The 18,876-nt window shown below is 39.4% G+C and overlaps 2 protein-coding genes across 4 annotated transcripts in view; both read right to left on the bottom strand.

Moving 5' to 3' along the window:
- Nucleotides 1–5,087: 5,087 nt before the first annotated feature.
- Nucleotides 5,088–6,824, bottom strand: si:dkey-251i10.2 (uncharacterized protein LOC562682 homolog). Its single transcript, XM_034234863.1, has 5 exons — nucleotides 6,659–6,824; nucleotides 5,686–5,798; nucleotides 5,427–5,536; nucleotides 5,282–5,346; nucleotides 5,088–5,197 (listed from the first exon to the last, which is right to left on the bottom strand). The coding sequence occupies exons 1-5, from the start codon at nucleotides 6,822–6,824 to the stop codon at nucleotides 5,088–5,090; spliced, it is 564 nt and encodes a 187-aa protein (XP_034090754.1).
- A 4,554-nt stretch (nucleotides 6,825–11,378) lies between these two features.
- LOC117558647 (pikachurin) overlaps nucleotides 11,379–18,876 on the bottom strand; it is a 31,089-nt gene continuing 23,591 nt past the window's right edge. For 2 of the 3 annotated variants that reach the window (XM_034234963.1, XM_034234961.1), the window contains exons 16-25: nucleotides 18,591–18,834; nucleotides 18,386–18,497; nucleotides 17,709–17,825; nucleotides 17,340–17,520; nucleotides 16,949–16,972; nucleotides 16,649–16,727; nucleotides 16,360–16,503; nucleotides 15,327–15,410; nucleotides 13,467–13,570; nucleotides 11,379–13,381 (exon numbers count right to left, since the gene is read on the bottom strand). In XM_034234963.1, the coding sequence (XP_034090854.1) occupies nucleotides 13,230–13,381; nucleotides 13,467–13,570; nucleotides 15,327–15,410; nucleotides 16,360–16,503; nucleotides 16,649–16,727; nucleotides 16,949–16,972; nucleotides 17,340–17,520; nucleotides 17,709–17,825; nucleotides 18,386–18,497; nucleotides 18,591–18,834 (1,241 nt within the window). In that variant the 3' untranslated portion in view covers nucleotides 11,379–13,229. The remainder of the gene's footprint in view (nucleotides 13,382–13,466; nucleotides 13,571–15,326; nucleotides 15,411–16,359; nucleotides 16,504–16,648; nucleotides 16,728–16,948; nucleotides 16,973–17,339; nucleotides 17,521–17,708; nucleotides 17,826–18,385; nucleotides 18,498–18,590; nucleotides 18,835–18,876) is intronic. The other variant, XM_034234962.1, reaches the window with a different exon arrangement.

The following is an 18,876-nucleotide window of genomic DNA, read 5'->3' as shown; positions in this document are numbered from 1 at the left end:
TGGTTCTCTCACCCAAAGAGTGCACGCTCTGCTGAAACATCACTGTGCTATACAGTTACCATCATACACATTTAATATTTCTCATGAAATCAACCATCAGTCTAAGCAACAAGGCACACATCATGGTTCAGAACACACACACAGACACAAACACACACAAGTACACACACACACACGCACATACACAGACACTCATACGCACACACACACACACACACACACACACACACACACACACACACACACACACACACACACTATCCTTTACTTCACACTTATCAAACATGTCTACCTCCCCTTTAGCTGTAGGAAAAGGTTATTCATGTGCAAAAGGGCCAGCTTTAAGAAAGCTTAAAATAGCACAGAAAAAGTTTACCCCATAGCCAAAATACTGTGCTGCAAATATTTTAAAAGAGCACTCAAATCAATTATAATGGCTCCATAGAAATCTGTCATAAATCTGTAATATCAGCATTAGGCAATGTCCCAAAATAAATATGCATCACCATGGATTAAATATAATGAACACATTAGCAATTGGCATCTTTGAAGCCATTCAATTATAGTAAATAATATGAATTGGCACTTTTAGTTGAACAATGCACACAGTGAATCTGAGCGGGTGCATACTGTCTATGAGCTAATCAAATCCGGATCGATTTAAAAGAGCAAATAAGAGGATTATAGGGCCCTGTTCTAAATGATATTCTTGCGACTGCTGACTGGACATGGAAAGGAAGCATGCTTCATCTGCTGGTCATTGCTTTTTATGGTGCTGGACATGGTGTAAAGGAGATGAAGGGAATAGAGGGAGGTGAAGAATGCAGAGTTTAGACAGAGATGTCAACTAAGCCCCTACAGCAAGGGATAGCCTTAATCTGCAAACTGTGCATGCATGTGGATCACTGTTTGATCTGCCTGTATTATTAATGTACATGATACTCCACATGTGCATGTGTGTGTGTTTGTGTGTGTGTGTGTGTGTGTGTGTGTGTGTGTGTGTGTGTGTGTGTGTGTGTGTGTGTGTGTGTGTGTGTGTGTGTGTGTGTGTGTGTGTGTGTGTGTGTGTGTGTGTGTGTGTGTGTGTGTGTGTGAGTGTGTGTGCTTGCATTCATGCATGTATGTATACATATTATACGCATGCATGTAGTATGTATTTGTGTACAATATCACACAGAGCACACAGATGTGTCATGGGATTACTGTGGCCGGGTTCTGCTGGGTGACCTAATCACAGTTGTTATGTTTGCAGTATGTCAGCACAGCAGGGAAACATACAACTAGGACATCTAGTGCTACATTAACCTCAGGATTTGTTTTGTATATACAGTAAATCCTTATTTATGACCCTAGCCATCTCAAAAATGTCAAATACATTTAGTTTGTAAACTAATAAAGTTGCAAATAAAAAAAGTTATAATAAAAGAACAGCATATTGCAAACTTCCAAAAGATTTTAAACTTTGATTTTTTAAGAGATCTTTTGATTACACAAACAAGGTCAAATGTGATGTTGATTAGCCTTACACTGACTGTGCCTGACAAGGCCACTCTTCATGTTAATGCAGTGTGTGCAACACACGTGAGTTACAGAGGGAAAAAGGGGCAAGTCCTCCTCCTCATCCAACTCTGTCTGCACGAGATGACGGCACGAGTCAAATTTTACTTGAAAAGCAAATTGGACAAATGAGAAATTAGGTTGCTTTAAATGTAATATTTAAAAACATTTACAAGAGATTTCATTGATGTGTACATTTCTTAATTAAAAATAGCGTTCAACACAACATGCTTTGACTTAAGATGACACAATTTAAAGGTCAATAGCATCTGATCATATTTAGTTTTTTTGTGGAAATAGTAGGCCTGTTGAAGAGGACATAACAAACTGTTGACAGCTGTTGTACTTGTTATACTTTTTCAGAATGGAAAGCAACATTTGAAAAGTATAGTAAATATCCTTTGAGATGTATTGCCTGCTTTCCAATTGGAAAGCTTTGATTTTTGTCTTTTCCATGTTTTTATTGACTGGGGTAAAAGGTTTTCTGATGTGTTTTCCTTTACTCAGATATTCAACTGTAGTTTGTCCGGTTATACGGCATGCCCACGTCTCTCATCTCAGATCTCCAACTATCATCCTCTCTGTTTACCCCAACACACCATCTGGATGAATGACCTTGTCTCTATGGAAAAACACATCAGTGGTGTGGGATTCATAAACTTTGACTTGAACAAAGGAGGTCGGTGTTCCACATGTCCATGAGTCAATGACTATTGAACCAGCTGGTTGTGTTGGTGCTTAAATCCTGGGTTTGAATCCCCTGTTCTAGCTGGCATTTGACCTGCAGTGGAAAATATATTATTGAGTGGTACTGGCGCTGTGACTAAAATTGCAACCTCGGGCACATAAGTCAGCTGGAGATCAATACTTCACTACATAGAGGCATATCAGTTCAGTCAGACAACTCACGTGTTTCTTTAACATATTTATTAGAAGCAGCATATAGTTGAGTTTGGCGACTATAGGCTCGGGCATCATCACTCCATAGATATACATAGCACGATGAGTGATGATTAAATAACTAACCCCCAAGCCTACAGGTGGAAGCTGGGGTGGAAGCTGGGGTGGTGGTGGGGCAGCAAGCAGCAGCGACGTAGAGGTAGCTGCAGCAATAGCAGCAGCAAGCAATGCATGGAGAGATATCTAGCAGGTTAAATAGAGCGGCATATTAAGGAGACACTGTTTGGTTGGTTGTAGAGTGGCAAGGGGCCTTATGTACTATGAATGCAGCATAAGTGCTCGAGTTGACTGCCTGAACTAGCTCGCAGGCTTCGCCCCATTTATAGACAAAGCACCAGCATGATTATCAGGTATTAAATCAGTGCAGTAGATTTATACTTTTATAAAGTTCTCTGCAGAGGCAACAACTTCCAATAACATGTTACTTGGCCCATCCCCTGACATGGACATGTAGACAGAGTGACGAAATGCTCTGTTTCAAGTAAAAGCCCTCCATATAAAATTGTATCTAAGCAGAGAACAAAAGTATTAGCATCACAATGTACAAAAAAGTACACATTTTTCAAAACGGTAAAAAACGGTATAATACCGTTTTTTCAATTATATTTCAATTATATAATACTATTATATAATTGAATTAGAAATAGTGATGCATTAATGTGTTGAATGTTGGACTTGGCATTTATACAGCGCCTTCGAAGTCTTCCAAGCCCTCAAAGCGCTTTAAAAAATGCCAACATTAAACCATTCGCACACACAGTCATACACTGATACATACAGTCATTCACATACGCACACACATGCACACACACACATGCACAAACACACACACGCACACACACACACACACACAACCCTCTCTGAGCCACAGTCGCTGGCAGAGGAGGAGCTTAATTGATTTACGAGCTAAATTGTAAGCTAAAGTAAGTAAGCTTTAGCTTTAGTAAGCTAAATTATACGTGAGAACTTATTTGTTGTTTTTTGTAATATCAATCTGATTTGTCAAAGTCTCTTAAATCGACAGAAAAAATGTAGTGAGGTTAAATGTTTCAATATTTCTGATATTGGAGTGGAGTAGAAATATAAAGCTAAATGATTTCTGCTGATGATCATTCTTCTGATCTGACTTGAGCGGTTAAACCTTTTGCAATTCAACTTTATCATGCATGTATTTCTGTCATGTTTGCTGTCTCACTGCTCAAGATAATTATATGAATCTTTCGAAAGATGTATAAATATTAGATAGAATTTATCAAATGGAAAGATCCTCAACATTCACATGTGTTTTTTTGCTGTTTATTTGAATTGTGGGCGATATATATATAACATTTGAATCCTTCGCCTGTTTAAGTAAAGTAGACTTTGCACCTGCTCCTCTGGTTATGGCACAGCTGTCAGGAGGTGCTGCAGCATGTGGAGCTGAAAAATGTGAGTCAAGCAGGACATGATGAATATTGAGCTTTAAATCTCACATGTAATGCATGCCTTAAGCCTCTTTACTATCTGCCTAGGTTTTTGTTCATCAACATACAGGGAATCTAGGTTATAGATCAAACGATGTGGAATAAGCAGTTCATAGGGGCGGTGGTGGTGGCGAAGTTGATAGGGACTTGGCTTGGCAACTGGAAGGTCACCAGTTCAAGTCCCGGCAAGACCAAGTGCTACCGAGGTGTCCCTGAGCAAGGCACCGCTCCCCGGGCGCCGTTCAAAATGGCAGTACACTGCTCCTAACACTAGGATGGGTCAAATGCAGAGAAACAATTTCCCCATGAGGGATTAATAAAAGTCCATCACCATCATAACACGCTCTTCGATAAGTGGAATGAATTGCTGTCAATAACAACCAACCTCTATCTATCAATCCATTTCTTTCTCTCTCTGAAATTAAAGGGATAACATTAATTTGATGAGTTTTTCTTTTAATATGTGAAGTGATGGATCTTTTTTATCATCAGAGAGACATACAATACAGAGAAAAGTCTGGTGAAAAAAATTAAGGTTGATAACCCATTTACTAAACTTAACATACAGGGCAAGTCTTTAATCATGCAGGGGTTTACCGTGTAAATCATGCACATATATATGAGAGCAAGAGTGTGACGTGCTTGTTGTTAAACAATATCATTGTTCTGTAGTAGAGTATATATTTCAAAAAAGCCAGAGGGATGACGCACCAGAATGACTGACCTTTTCTTATGTAATCATACATTTCTTTATAAAAACTTGAATGCATTTAGTTGAAATGTTTTAAATGTCAGTTAATGTCTCTAAAGGTGCCCCATTTCCTCTCTTTGCAGAAGTCCACGTGTTTTATTATGTATTAAATAGGACTGAACACACACCATAAAAGGTGTGGACATGACTGCATGACACAAAATAAACATCTATAAATGATGTCTATGGCGAGGAAAATTATTTTGTGTTCATGCTTGTGGCTTGAGTTAATGATATAATGTCTGCAAAAGTGTGTATTTTTAAAGGGAGATAGTCAAAAACAATTTTGTGATTAATTCAAAGCATTATACAGAGCCCAATAGATTGCAGGAAAACATGTTATTTTCCCATGATGTTCACGCCAGCACCAGTATCATCAGGAAACATATCCCGAGGAGAAGCACAGGTTTTTCTTTAGCCATTCCTGCATTTGCTTCTGTAGCCAATCCCAGACTTTCTGGTTTCCCTGAGAAGCAGAAGATAAGGGCAAATCATCACTACAGTTTTTCTCTTTGAATTTATTTCTGATGTTTCCGCCTGCTCTACCTACCTCTTTTCAGAGCGGCGGACCTCACATTTACCCAGAAGACTGCGCGCTGCTGAGCTACTGTGGCCCTGAAGAAACACAGAGTATGAGAGCAGAAGTGTTTTGTTTTTGTGATTGAAAAATCTGAGGAAAAATGTGTTTGTTTTACATGAAGTAGACAGGGCTCGTAGAGTCAGGAGGCATCCAGCTGTATGCAGTGGATTCGCTCTTCAGGTTGGTGTTTGCATGAGTAATAGCACCTTGTGGATTCCCTGTGCACTGTTAATATAAAACACAAAATCACATCATGAAATCTCTCAGACATAAGAATGTAAAACAATATATTTTCTACAAGACTGGATTTAGCAAAGAGATCTCTCCTATTTCCTCTGTGTCGGATGGTTTGAGAGTTTAGCTATGAAACTCGCCTGAAGAAACTTTGTGTCTGGAGCAGGGTGCTGCCAGCTCCCCAGAGCATTAGTGCTGCCGTCTGTCCGAGCTTCCAGAAGCACACCACGATACTCTGGTCCACTGATAGTCACTGCAGGAGTACACAGATACAGCTGAGCCGATATATAGAGTAATATTTATATGTACTCTTCATTTTCACTTGCTTTATAAAAGTATGGAATGAAAACAGATGAACAGGATATATTCCTCATTTATTGATGTATCCAGTAAACCAAAATTACTTGCAAACCAGCAGAGGAGTAAGAAGTTCACAATGCTGCACGATATGAGAGGGAAATGCCATATGCTTTAGGTTGTTTAATACTGAAATAATGTCTGACAATAAGTTCACAGATATTAAAGTGTTCTCAGTCTCCCTTTCCCTTGCTTCTTTCGGTATGCTGGTAAACTACAACAAATAGCTTGTTTGAAAAGAATCAAAGGAAATTACTTCCAACCAGAATGATAGTTTCTAATAATACTCAACACAATTAAGTGGGTATGAGTAAAATAACCTTATCCAAGTTTGTTTGTGACTTCCATCAAATACCAATAATTTGTTGCCTGACATAACAGACGCATACACATAAACAGTCCCTTTGTTCAAACATTTTTCTCACATCAGCTTTATAATGGCTCAAACAATAGTATCCCTTGGTTGCTCTGTAAGAATTTGAATCACCGCGTGAACACAGATTTGAGTTCTTGAAAGAAGTGTGTTCCTTGTCCAAGATTAACACAAACAAAGCTTTTGTAACAAAGCTCCAATAAAAGTTGTTCTTGCTCTCCCCACTTGAAAAATAAATCCCTTATCATCTGTAAAAAAAATAGCAATTTCTTTATAAATGTTCTCCTCCATGACTCACAGCTTTCTGTCTGGATTATTAATAGTTTGTAATGTTTATGTGAGGTTTTTCTTCTTATTTCTAAGAGGGATCATAGATATCTTACCAGTAATGGCCTTGCCCGGCTGAAAGGTCCCAGTGTTGACCAGCAGAGTGTAAGGCGCTGGGGACGGCTGCGGCAGAACACCAGTGTGGCGAGGCGTCATGTCTTCACAGGCGCCAATAGGAGCCCCATTGGGATATCCAGTAGCCAAACAGAGCATCTGAAGCATAACTAACCCAGGCAATGACAGCTCCATCAGGCTGAATGAGCTACAATTCTAAAATAGCAGTATATATGATGAGGATGAAACGCACAATGTGAGCCAAGAGATGGACTAATATGAAGTACTGATGCTGAGTCACACAAGCAGAACATTCTAATTTTCTTCAGCAATTCCTTTTTCAACCATGTAATGTGCTTCTTACGTGAATGCTCTCGTGATTTGAAACAAAGCTTGATTATTCTCCAGAGAAAACTAAATGGTTTCATTTTTTTTTCTCATAATCAAAGGACATTTTTTAAGAAAAGCACATTACGCATATACTATTTAACACCACAGTCTTACATTTAAAGGTTTTTCATGAAATCTAAAGTCCTTGGCAATTATACCATCGTCCAAGTCACTCAAAGTGTTATGAATGCATATTTATTCCAGGGATTATTCATCATGACATACATGTTACGTCGTTGTGTCACTCACTAGAGAATATGTTGACCTACTGTCAGGAGAAACACAAAGACCTTCTATTTTACCTTTAGTTAAAACACTTTGGAAGAAAACCACTTGAATTTGTCTGATTGATCCATTTGCACTACATAATGACCGTGGATTTAAAACACTCTTACTGAATTATATTATCACTGTAGGGGCACCACACGTGTCGTGAAAGGGATTACTTAATGTGTAAGCCCTGCCTTGACAAAACTGGATGTTGAGCATTTGAGTGGGTTTGCACTCAGGCACATTATTCCCCACACAAGATGGGGAACTGTTTTCTATAATAGCAAAACAAGTGTTTCTACACTGTATGAGTAAAGCTGAAGTGTTAAGCATAAATAACATGGACTAGAAGGGTAATTGGTTCGTTTCAACCTGTTCCTCATTGTCTTCACTGTCAGCCAACATAGAAACCGGCTGGATGCAATACTAACTGACAAGACCCTGTAAAGCAATCTTTATCATTAAAGTGCAATGGACTGGTTTTTCTTGGTCAAAAATATATTTTTTAAGTTCACATATGCCTATATTTATTCTGCAGTTTCTATTTTATGTAAACATATACCAAGCCTCTAAATCTGTACAAAAATTCCTTTTCTTTGTTCTTAAAGGATTAGTTTTTCATTTGTGAGAGAATTGTTTAGTGTCATTAACTTTGTAATCTTCCGTTTATCAAAAAGGATTTGGTGAATAATGAAACAAAAATAAAGACATGAAAAACGACTGAATCTCTCTTCACTTTTGATTAATATCACAGAGCATTTCACACGTTCTGTCTGCAGAATATATGCATGATTTATTTTACATAAAAAGGATCAACCGGTGTGAACCTGCCACTAAGAGGAAGAAGCGGAGAATGAGCATGAGCAGAGAACTCCACCGTGACATGTTCTCAATGGCTTTCACCTGTTTAAATGTACATTTCCCCAAGAGGATGGACTGTACCCTTTCAACATTTATCAGGGGAAATGTGATTTTAAAATATAATCTTTTGAGGAGCATTATGACATGTACTCTGGTCAGATAAGGTTTTGTTCCAGCTGAATTGTGAATCATTAATTGGTCACATGCTTACTGATTAAATCCCCAATGCTCTGCAGAGTCATGGCACAATGTGTTCTGTTTTCAACATCAATCCATATCCTGTAGTAAAAGTCCTTATGGGCAATGTGAGGATCATTCTGAAGAAGTGTTGCCTTGATTTGTTTGTAACTTAGAAAAAATGTCTTGAAAATGAATATCCAGCAAGAGAATAAGTAGGTAACCGATGAATTATAAATTACATTTAAGGAATATTGATAATCTGCTTTGTGCATATCTTTCCTTCTTTGCCTCCTCCATTTGTGATTCTACACTATAAATCAGAATAAGTGGAGACCAATAAACTAACTCAAATCCCTATTTGGCAAGACTGAAAACTGTCTTCCCCTCTTCCCATAAATAACGTTTGTGCTATTGAACATGGGGGAATAGAGATCCAACAGAACATAACCTTATTTGGTAACACAGTTCTTTAAGGCTAATGTGAGAAAAGACTGAATTGTGCACATAGACAATGGTCAAGAGACTTTTCCTCTTATTTCCATCCTCTCTTCCAGGCTCTCAGACTGGGCGAAACAACTCAGTGCATTAAATATTCCATTTATGTACTAATTGATGTGTTTACATTTCCTGTTCCAGACTGATTCTCACATTATCACATCTTTGTTCATCAACTTTTTCATGCACACAAAAAAGCAAAGTATCTAAAATTGGTGTCCTTGAGCAAGGCACAGGACCCTCACACTGCTGCCAAAGTGTAGTGTAAATAATAGTTGTCCACTGCTTTAAATGCAGATGCTACATGTAAGTTGACTGTGTGTGCAGTGCTGCGAAGATTAAACGTAGATTTATGTAAACCCTCCATTTCCATTTCAATCACGATTTTTGAAGCCTGTTTTTTTCTAATCTGGCTATATCTATTGATGAGGCTCTTAAAGTGCTTTCTGAGTTAGTTCGTTTATATAGCTGTTTTGCCTAAAATAGTTTTGGTGTTCAGAATCGGAAAGGGTTTTATTTAAAGGGTTGGTTTTGATTGCTGACAACCTGGAGGTACTATAAAGCATAAACTGAACATAACCTCTACAAACGAATAGACTGTAAGGGGAACAATGTATTTTTTCTGGGTGAGTCAATCCATTAAATATACTATAAGCTGCAAGTGGAGCAGGATGAGGTTACAGGGTCCTGGTGTATGTAACACAATGTGTTATTCAAGTCAATGATCAGAGTGAGAAAAAGGATTAGAGTTAGGGTACAGGTTAGGTAACTGTACTGCTATCAGTTTTCATTCAAAGAAGAACGTACTGAATGCTTAGATAAAACCAAACATAAACCACTAGTTATCAGACTGGATAGTTATCACAAGTGAATTGAATGTGGCAGGTTTATAGTGAATCTCTCAGGGGTGACCTTTAACTCTAAACTGCGATAAGAAGCGGATGACCTCAATAACTAAATGGTTTCACTTCAATGAAAAGCTCAATTCATTAGTCCCCCCTGCTCTCAGTTCATTTGAGTGTGAACTCTGGGTGCTAGGCGTACTGTAGATAATGTAGAGCTGGAGTGCGCTCTGTCTGTGTGTGTGTGTGTGTGTGTGTGTGTGTGTGTGTGTGTGTGTGTGTGTGTGTGTGTGTGTGTGTGTGTGTGTGTGTGTGTGTGTGTGTGGTGTGTGTGTGTGTGTGTGTGTGTGTGTGTGTGTGTGGTGTGTGTGTGTGTGTGTGTGTGTGTGCGTGTGTGTGTGTGCGTGCGTGCGTGCGTGCGTGCGTGTGGGTGTGTGTGTGTGTGTGTGTGCGTGCGCGTGTGTGTGTGTACACAAGTTACTGCGTGTGTTGAGGTGATGGAACAGAACACCTGCGGGAACAAAATCAATCAAATTCAATGTAAAATTCCTCTGAAAGATGCTCAGTCCTGAACAAAATGTGTCATGTCATGTCCAGCAATGAGCAACGGAGATGGTACGATGTACCAAGACAATGTATCTTTTTAGCTTTTAGCAGCTTGCATCAAATGACAATATTAACCAGTGACATGCTTACATATGACGAAGCTATGTGCTGGATTTAAGCATAGCAATGACCAACTGAATACTTTATAGATAGTTGTATTGCTGTATGACAAAAGTCCATCAGACTGCCCTATTTTCAACAGCACGGTAGAAATATATTGTAGCAACCTAGATGTTACAAAACCACCAGCATGTTCTGAAATGTAATGTCAAATCTTGTAAGCTTAGTTGTGATTGAAAGGACCTCCAGGAAAGGGCAATAATGACAAGGGGGAAATACAATTGAAGCAAGGAAAGAAACAAGAATTCAATGTGTGTTTTCCTATGTGCAGAACATTGCTCTCCTGAAATGCGTGTTTCTTTGTTTATCGGGGTTGAACAATTTTTCATTTACACAACTGTACATACATTCTCTTGTATCCAGTGCTGTGTGAGTTATCACCGGGTAGTTATTGTGTGGTATATACATTGTTCATACAAACATTGACAATCTTCTGCCTCTGTGAATCACAGTGCCAGGTTATAAAATGTTTTCTCCTTTTCTCATGTACTTGATATTCACTTTCATCACAAGAGTCAACACAGGGTCAACCTTTGCTTAATTCGTGTTTTTTAAGATCTTGAATTTCTTCTTGCTTCCAACAGGGATTTGTCATTTGTTAAATAATCTCTCCTTTATAAAAAAAATGTTGACAGTTGTTGACATGGGGACCACTAATGATGTGCTGGAATAATATTTATATCGATTCACGATATTTCCCTGAATATAGATGGATGACAACATAGTATATTTTATATTATAATGTTTCCTTTTGTCGATTCCTGGAGATCTTTTAAAGAACTTGTTCTTGCGTGTGAAACAAACCTCAGTTAGTGCAGCAAGTGAGATACTGTTTGTCAGTAAGAGGCATGAACAGCCTTTTAGTTGAAAAACTGTAACAAAAAGATGTTGGTTTCTTTGAGAATAGTTTACCATATTAAACAGAAATCTTGTTCATAATGCTTTATTCAATCCATAACAAATGTTGTTTGGACATTTTGACTTCCACTTCCCAGATAAATCGAGAGAGCACGACCATTCATTACAAACCATGACAATGTGTTATTGAATCAGCTATTCAGTTATTTAATTTGGTTAGCATTTATCACAGCCTCTAGTTTTAGACAGGCAATTGTCACAGTGTACCAAATACAAATACAGGGAACATTTCTTGTTAATAATTTAAAAAAAGATGGTGGTGTATCCATTCAAATCTTATTTTATCTTCCCTAGTTTATTTCATGGTTGCAAAAATGTAATGGAAAGGTATACTCCTTTATACTCGCCTACAATCAACTTCTCATCATATAACAAATGGTGATCTATACACTTTTTTAGTACTGTAAATGATTCTTTTATTTTTAGGGGATCTTAACGGAGATACAGTTTTAAGGCTTGATTTAGCAGTCAGCTTTGGGATGAGCACACTCAGCCGTGATGGTTCCTGCTTGCTCGTCCCACTCCAGCTCTACCCAGGTCAGTTCCCATGCACACATGTAGATTATCTGGCTTCACTAACTGACACATATGCTGACATCACAGATGCTACACCGACATTTTCCTACAGTCTATGGTACACAGCTATTTTACACACATGGTTCAACAGTCAATATGTGCTACGTTGTGTACAGCTGATGGTCAACCCCTCTGATTACCCAGTGGTAAATCACGTAACGTATGTTTATTCACGTTACACAGGTGTGGATTTGCTTAATTTAGATCCCTTCAGACTTCAAAACGAAAATGTCACCATAACTAGACATTTTATTTTCTCAAAACAAATCCAAGATGCAAACTCCTGTTATAACTATAACATTGGTTTTGTTGTTTGTTAAGCGAGAGTAATTCAAATAGGCAGGCTTAAGCATGAGAAAGCACTAAATGTATCATCTTGCACTTAAAGTGCTTAACTAAGAGAAATAATCAATTTCTTCTCTGTTGTGAAAGAAGCTCAATTTGCAGGCTGAAGTCCATAGGGATTTGGTTTGTGTCAGATGATAGTCAAATATGGTCACGCACAATACCACCAGCATTTTGGCTGCTTCACCGTGTCAACATGACTTTCATGTGACCAGTATCTGATTGTTCCAAATAAAGGAGCATGTAAACTAAAAGAGGAGTTTATAAAGGTTAAATATTATGTGCAGCTTACATCTACGTCCCTTAAAACTACCAACCTTTAATCAGACTTTCAAAAAAACATTTGTCTACAGACTGATAATACGTCACCAACAAGAACACGCCTCACAATTCCACAAAAACAAACAAGAAGTGCTCTAGGGTCAAAACCTAAATCCTCTACAAACAAGTTTATCTCTGCTAGCTGCTGTGGGTCAGGTTCATGAAAAAGTTGTGATGACTCTCGATCCTTCGAATCACTCAGTTCTTCCAGCAATCAAATCAGGATTAACATTAGAAAAAATAAATATACGATTTGGAAAAAAATTCCTTCAAAGACCTCCATTACCCATAACTTTAAGCTTGTATCTCCTTTCACAGAGAACTTGTGCTTTGTAATATCCTTTGGTCGTTTGCTGTTGCCATATGTCCAAACGGTTTTTCAGAGCAATTCATCAACAAGTTGTTACATGAAAATAAAACATAAAACTTGGCAGGTTAGAGTTGGTTTGGAAACCTTGCCACTTAAATCATCTTGTGACTTGAAGTAACAATGTTGTTAGTCTTTTCCCACTTCCAGTCTATACAATGTCAGCCTAGAATTGGCAGAGCAAAATGTACTTTATTCTTTCAGTTTTCAACTGGTCGAGTTGTTCATTCCAGTTGAAAAACATAGCTGAAAACAGACCTTCTTGTATTGAAGCGATTTATTTTAGTTGGAGCAGGTGTTGATGTTCTTGCCGTCAGCAGCGTCCTCCACCAGAGCTAAGTGATAATCAGTGGAGAGTATGAAGTGGGACACGCAGCCCACCAAGCCTCCAATGTACTGTCTGTTTGTGTGAAGGGCTATCTCTTTCATGCCACCTTCAGGGTGAAAAAAAGAAATTAAAATTATTGTCTACAGTAGATATAAAGCTTTTTGAGATGATCAGTTGTCAGCACCACCTACCAACATAGAGGGGGCCGTTGATATTGAGTTGTCTCATCTTTCCGGGTGACCGTCCTGTTTTTGCTCCATAGTCATCAACTGTCAGCTTCCCTGACGGGCCATCTCTGAAAACGTATTGGGAAGGTAAACCCAAGTAATTAAAAATGTCTTTAAAGTTTATCTTTGTCCTTGTATTCGTTTTTTCATTTTCCACATGGTTTGAAAGTTGACCTGTTTCTGAATGTCATGCACTGGAAAGAATAGCAGGTTTACCAAATACCTCTCCTTAAAACTAAAATAATCCATCTAAATAATATCAACAATCAAAGTACAATGTATTATGAGTAGGGAGTTGCTTGTATGGGGATAACACATCGCATATAAATCAACTTTAAAGGTGATTTGTCAGAATGTTCTGCTGCCCCCAAGTGGACAAAGAACAACCTTGGTGCATCTTCATTGTCTGAGTTGTCAAGTTAAGTCAAAAATATAGCAAGAGATCTCTTTAGTGAACATCTATATAATGCGGCTTTCACACCAGCGCTTTTCCCGTTCTAGCTCCGTGCTAGAGCTTTTCTGGTTCAGCTCCGGTTTCCCTTTTCTGCTCCCGCTTTGTTCACACCACACATACCTCATTCACACCAACGCAACTCCGGTTCAAGCTCCGTGCTAGATCTTTTCAGGTTCAGAACCAGTTCTTCGGTTTAGCTCCGGCTCTTTTCACACCGCCCAGAGTCCGACTGGTGCTGCGTCATCGCGTCATCGTTTGCGTCATGACGTAACCGTTTGCGTGCCTGCTTCATAAAAGCCAAACCGCACAGAAATCCCTCACATCGACAACAACAACAATGGCCGATTGTATTGAAGCGCTGTTCGCTTTGGTTATGCTCTTACGAAACGAAATGGAAGGCATGGGACGACTTTACAAGGAACGACTTTACGAGGGACGACTTTACTTGCTTATTAAGTTTGAGGTTTTCCATCGTTGTGTACAAACTGAATAAATGGCGGGCATTTTGTTGTTGTTCAGGAGTTTGATCCCGCCCATGCCCCTGCCCCCGCCTCAACGTATACCTCATTCACACCAACGGTGTTTCAGGGCCGGTTCGAAGCTGGATCTTGAAAAGCACCGGGTTTTCCTGTTCACACCGCAGCGGAGCAGCCTCTTAGCTCTGGAATCTGGTTTGTTTCAAGCTCCAAAAAATTGTCCGGCTAGAGCAAAAGCACTGCATACGTCACGCTTACGTCGAGGCGGGGGCAGAGGCAGAGACAGATCAACTCCTGAACAACAACAAAAAGCCTGCGTTTTATCCAGTTTGTACACAACGATGGAGAAACTTAACAAGCAGCAGTGGTCCACTGAAGAGACCAGCTACCTACTGGGAATCTGGTCTTCCGAAGAGGTACAGAGGAAGCTGGAGCACAATCGGTCATTGTTGTTGTTGTCGGTGTCAGCTGTGAGGGGTTTCCGCGTGGTTTGGCTTTATGAAGCAGGCACACAAACGGTTAGTCATGACGCAAACGATGACGCAATGACGCAGCACCAGTCGGACTCTGGGCAGTGTGAAAAGAGCCGGAGCTAAACCGAAGAACCGGTTCTGAACCTGAAAAGCTCTAGCACGGAGCTTGAACCGGAGTTGCGTTGGCGTGAATGAGGTAGTAGAGAGACATAAGCAGCGCCGCCTCTTAGCTACGGAATCTTGCTTCTAGACTGACCATTTTTTGGAGCTGGAAACTAACCGGACTCCGGAGCTAAGAGGCGGCGCCGCTGCGGTGTGAAGAGGAAAAACCGGTACTTTTCAGGTTCTAGCTCCGAGCCGGCCCTGAAAACGCGTTGGTGTGAAAGGTGCACCTTTTATTTTATATGTATTTAGACCTTACCTCACTGCTTTGACTCTGTGCCACTTTCCATCTGTGAAGGTCCCATTGACAGCGATATTAACCGAACCACTGCCCAGGTTATAACTAGAACAACATGGAAACACATACAAGGAGTTACAAGAGTACACAGTGGGGATGTACCCAGATCCATACAAATAATAGGATGTACAGTAAAAGGACCTTTCTTTAATGGAAGTTGCTCATTATTATTAGCAGGGGCTGCAGGCTTTTTTTTCACGAAACTGTGTCTCAGGGTTTCTTACCATTTAACAACCTATTAATGTGTCATACCCACTTAACGGGAAGAAACTCAGCTAACTGAAGATACGAAAAAATTGTACCGAAACAAAACACAAGTCTCACAAGAAGCGTCTAAATGAGCCTTGAGCAAAAAGATGCTAACGCATTTAGCACAGAACTCACGGTAGAAATACTTTATTACTTATCGGATCTGCACAGACAAGATATCAGATTAAAGCTGATATTCCACAGATTCTAGAGGTATAAATATCATCACTGTGCGACCGCAAAACTCACGGCAGCTCAGGCAAACCCAGACAACACACGACGTAGCTTTAGCGAGCAAAAACGGCAAATAGTCTTACCTTTGCTGTTTTTCTGATCAAAAGTTGTGTTCAATGGCATTAAAACAATAAAAACGCTGCTGAAGGTTAATCCATAGGTGACTCCAATGTGTCTGTGTCACTTTCAAATGATTACTGATAATCCATCAGTAATAAGCCTAGTTTTCAGTTTTCAGTTTTCAGAGCTTTACATAGCTTTCGGTTTGGGCAAACTGCGTGCGCATTACTCTCACTCCTCAATGTTAACGTGTAGGTGGATATAGGAACTTCCCCTTCGATTCTATTGGGTCTAACGGTTCAAACGAGATGTCAATCACCAAAATCGACCAATGGGTTCCAGAGAAACGGCAAATATACCCAAATACACCCAAATGACCCCAGAGGTGTTTTTTTTTGTGCTGAACCTCTCTAAAAAGGTCAAATTTTACAAACACATACACAACAAATACCTGAAGATTAGTCCCCCATCCTGAAGCCCCATAGACAGGAAGTCACTGTTGGCTCTCATGGGACTGTCTCCTCTCCACAACAACAGGCCGTCGTTGGCTGTGCTCTTAAAACGCATGAAAAGGTTGGTCCTAGAACCAGACAACCTAAAAAATACAGACAAAGTTACCAGCAAAAGAGATTAAAACCAGAACTGTGCAGATAGTATAACGAACATCATTACAAGAACCTTAAAAGTATATCTATATCACAAAACATTTTGCAGCCCTTCACAGTCACTTCACAACCCACCTTTTCAGGATATCTCTGTTGTCATATGTCAGGTAACTTCGGCCAATGAACTGTGGGATTTCAATGGCTTCAGTCACAGCTGGGCAGAGAAAACATTGTATTTACTTTATAACATCAAAAGGTGGCAGCATCAGCATGTATGAAACTAAGCTAGAAGACTAAAAGGTATTTTTGGGAGGAGAAATGTACGAGGGGGAAACAGATGTAGGACAATGAGTTAAGTGAGGCCATGATAGATTATGATTCATTGATGCGCAGGGTGTTTCTAATGGCATTTTTAAGTCATTGAAAAAAACTTACTGTTCAAACAGTAATTCCCACATTCTGTACAGGGAAAGCATTAAAAACAGAGAAAGCATAGATAGGCTTAAGGGATTAGGTATTCCAATATATCATTAAATATGACATTACATTAAAAGAGAAAACACACAATTAATCCCTGAGAGGAAGGATCATGCATCATAATTATATCAAAATATTACACACAAAAAGTAATCATTAACTTCTTCACAGCTGATTAAGAAGAAAAATTGAACTGCAAACCTTCTCACTTCATTAGACTGCCACCATTTTATAGCTGCACTAGTCGTAGTATGTAAGGTACAGACTAAAGAAGACTCAAGGCACATGCTAAAACAGCAAGTTCTGTAAAAAATTGTTATTATGCTTACTGTGCAACTATGCGACTGACCTTTCTGGCAGTGCCTCCCGTCATACCCCAGGGGGCAGTCACACTCATAACCGTCCCACTTCGGCCTGCAGGACCCTCCGTTGGCGCAGGGACTCTCCACACATGGGTGAGCTGAATTTGCTACATTAACTCCACCAGCTGAGCCAGTTATTATTGGGATGGTGCGATCATTAAGTATCAGCTGGGGAAGGGAAAGGAAAGAAACAGAGAGAGACCAGATGGAGGAAGAGAGAGAGGTCAAGAAAGGGTTACACACTGAAATAGAAACTTGATGTCTAGTGATGTGAAAGAACAAAGTGTTTTGACTTTAATGTTAACTTTAAAGCATTTAGTCATTTCAACATTGTTCATAAATGTGAACTGAATTACCTTCTGAATAATTCCAGTGAAAGGCTTTATCACACCTGATGCCCTCTTGGTTTTATCGTATTCTGGCACTCCGCCAATATAAAGAGGTGAACTGCAGTTGATCTGGGTGAAAGCTCCCTATAGAGGATATCGAACAAAAATAAATTAGTGATTTACAAAATAAATTAATGTAATTATGCCCTCTTAGCAATTATGTACACTAAGATTAACGTTGTATATATGTTTCCCCTAAAACAAAAAAACATGTATGCCATTTTGAGTTACGGTAAAAAAAATGTTGAAAATGTAATTGTGAATTCGACAGAAAGATCTTGTCCTGTTTACGAATGTATTGCCTTGATTTGTCTTCATAATCTACTGTAAAAACGTTATTTTCCTTCCTTCAATTTGAAGGTTTAAGCTAAATTGTTGTCAAATAAACAGAAGAACACATTAAAGAACATATGAGATGTAAAAATAGTATGTGTACATGTTGGGCTGACGTTCAACAGGTGACTCCAATGGTACACCAATGTTGCTTTGCATCAACTGAATTTATAATTTGTCCAATGTTATTTACCCATACCCGCACAACCTAATAGTGTACAAACACACTTTTCGAAGTGTGTGAGTTTGTTCTGCCCTCTTGTAGTAAAAGAATGACATACTGCAGCTTTCCTCAACCAAAAACAAAATACCTCAGTGATTCCTTCTATTGGCCTCTGGCTGTCCACCTGAAGGATGCCACTCTTTGCCGTGCGAGACACCCTCAGCTCATGCCATTTGTCCAGACTGATCCGTTCGTCACTCCTGTAGCACACACAGTTTCAGTCATCTAGTTTGAAAATATACTGAGAAAGTAAATCAGACGGGGAACAGTTTAAGAATAAATCTATGTAATACCTTATAGTAGCTCCTCCAGAGCCGCAGTCAAATCTGAACTCAACATATCCGTCCACAAGGTTGATAGCCAGGAAGTCTCCGCTGCCTGCGTCGTCACTGTACAGCAGCGTCCCGTCAGGCAACGACGGCCTAAACGTCAGCTCAAACTCCATGAAGGACAGATAACTCTGTAAGGACTGGGGCCATGGGATGACAGCATACGAAAACACTGTCTCATTGAAGAGAGGGGAGGACAGTGAGAAACCTGAAGGGTGGAGAGAGGAAACAAGAAAATATATAAAAAGGA

The sequence above is a fragment of the Gymnodraco acuticeps genome, unplaced genomic scaffold (assembly GCF_902827175.1).
Source record: "Gymnodraco acuticeps unplaced genomic scaffold, fGymAcu1.1, whole genome shotgun sequence".
Classification (NCBI taxonomy): domain Eukaryota; kingdom Metazoa; phylum Chordata; class Actinopteri; order Perciformes; family Bathydraconidae; genus Gymnodraco; species Gymnodraco acuticeps.
Note: the sequence above shows the minus strand (reverse complement) of the source record. Positions and strands in the feature narration are given on the sequence as shown.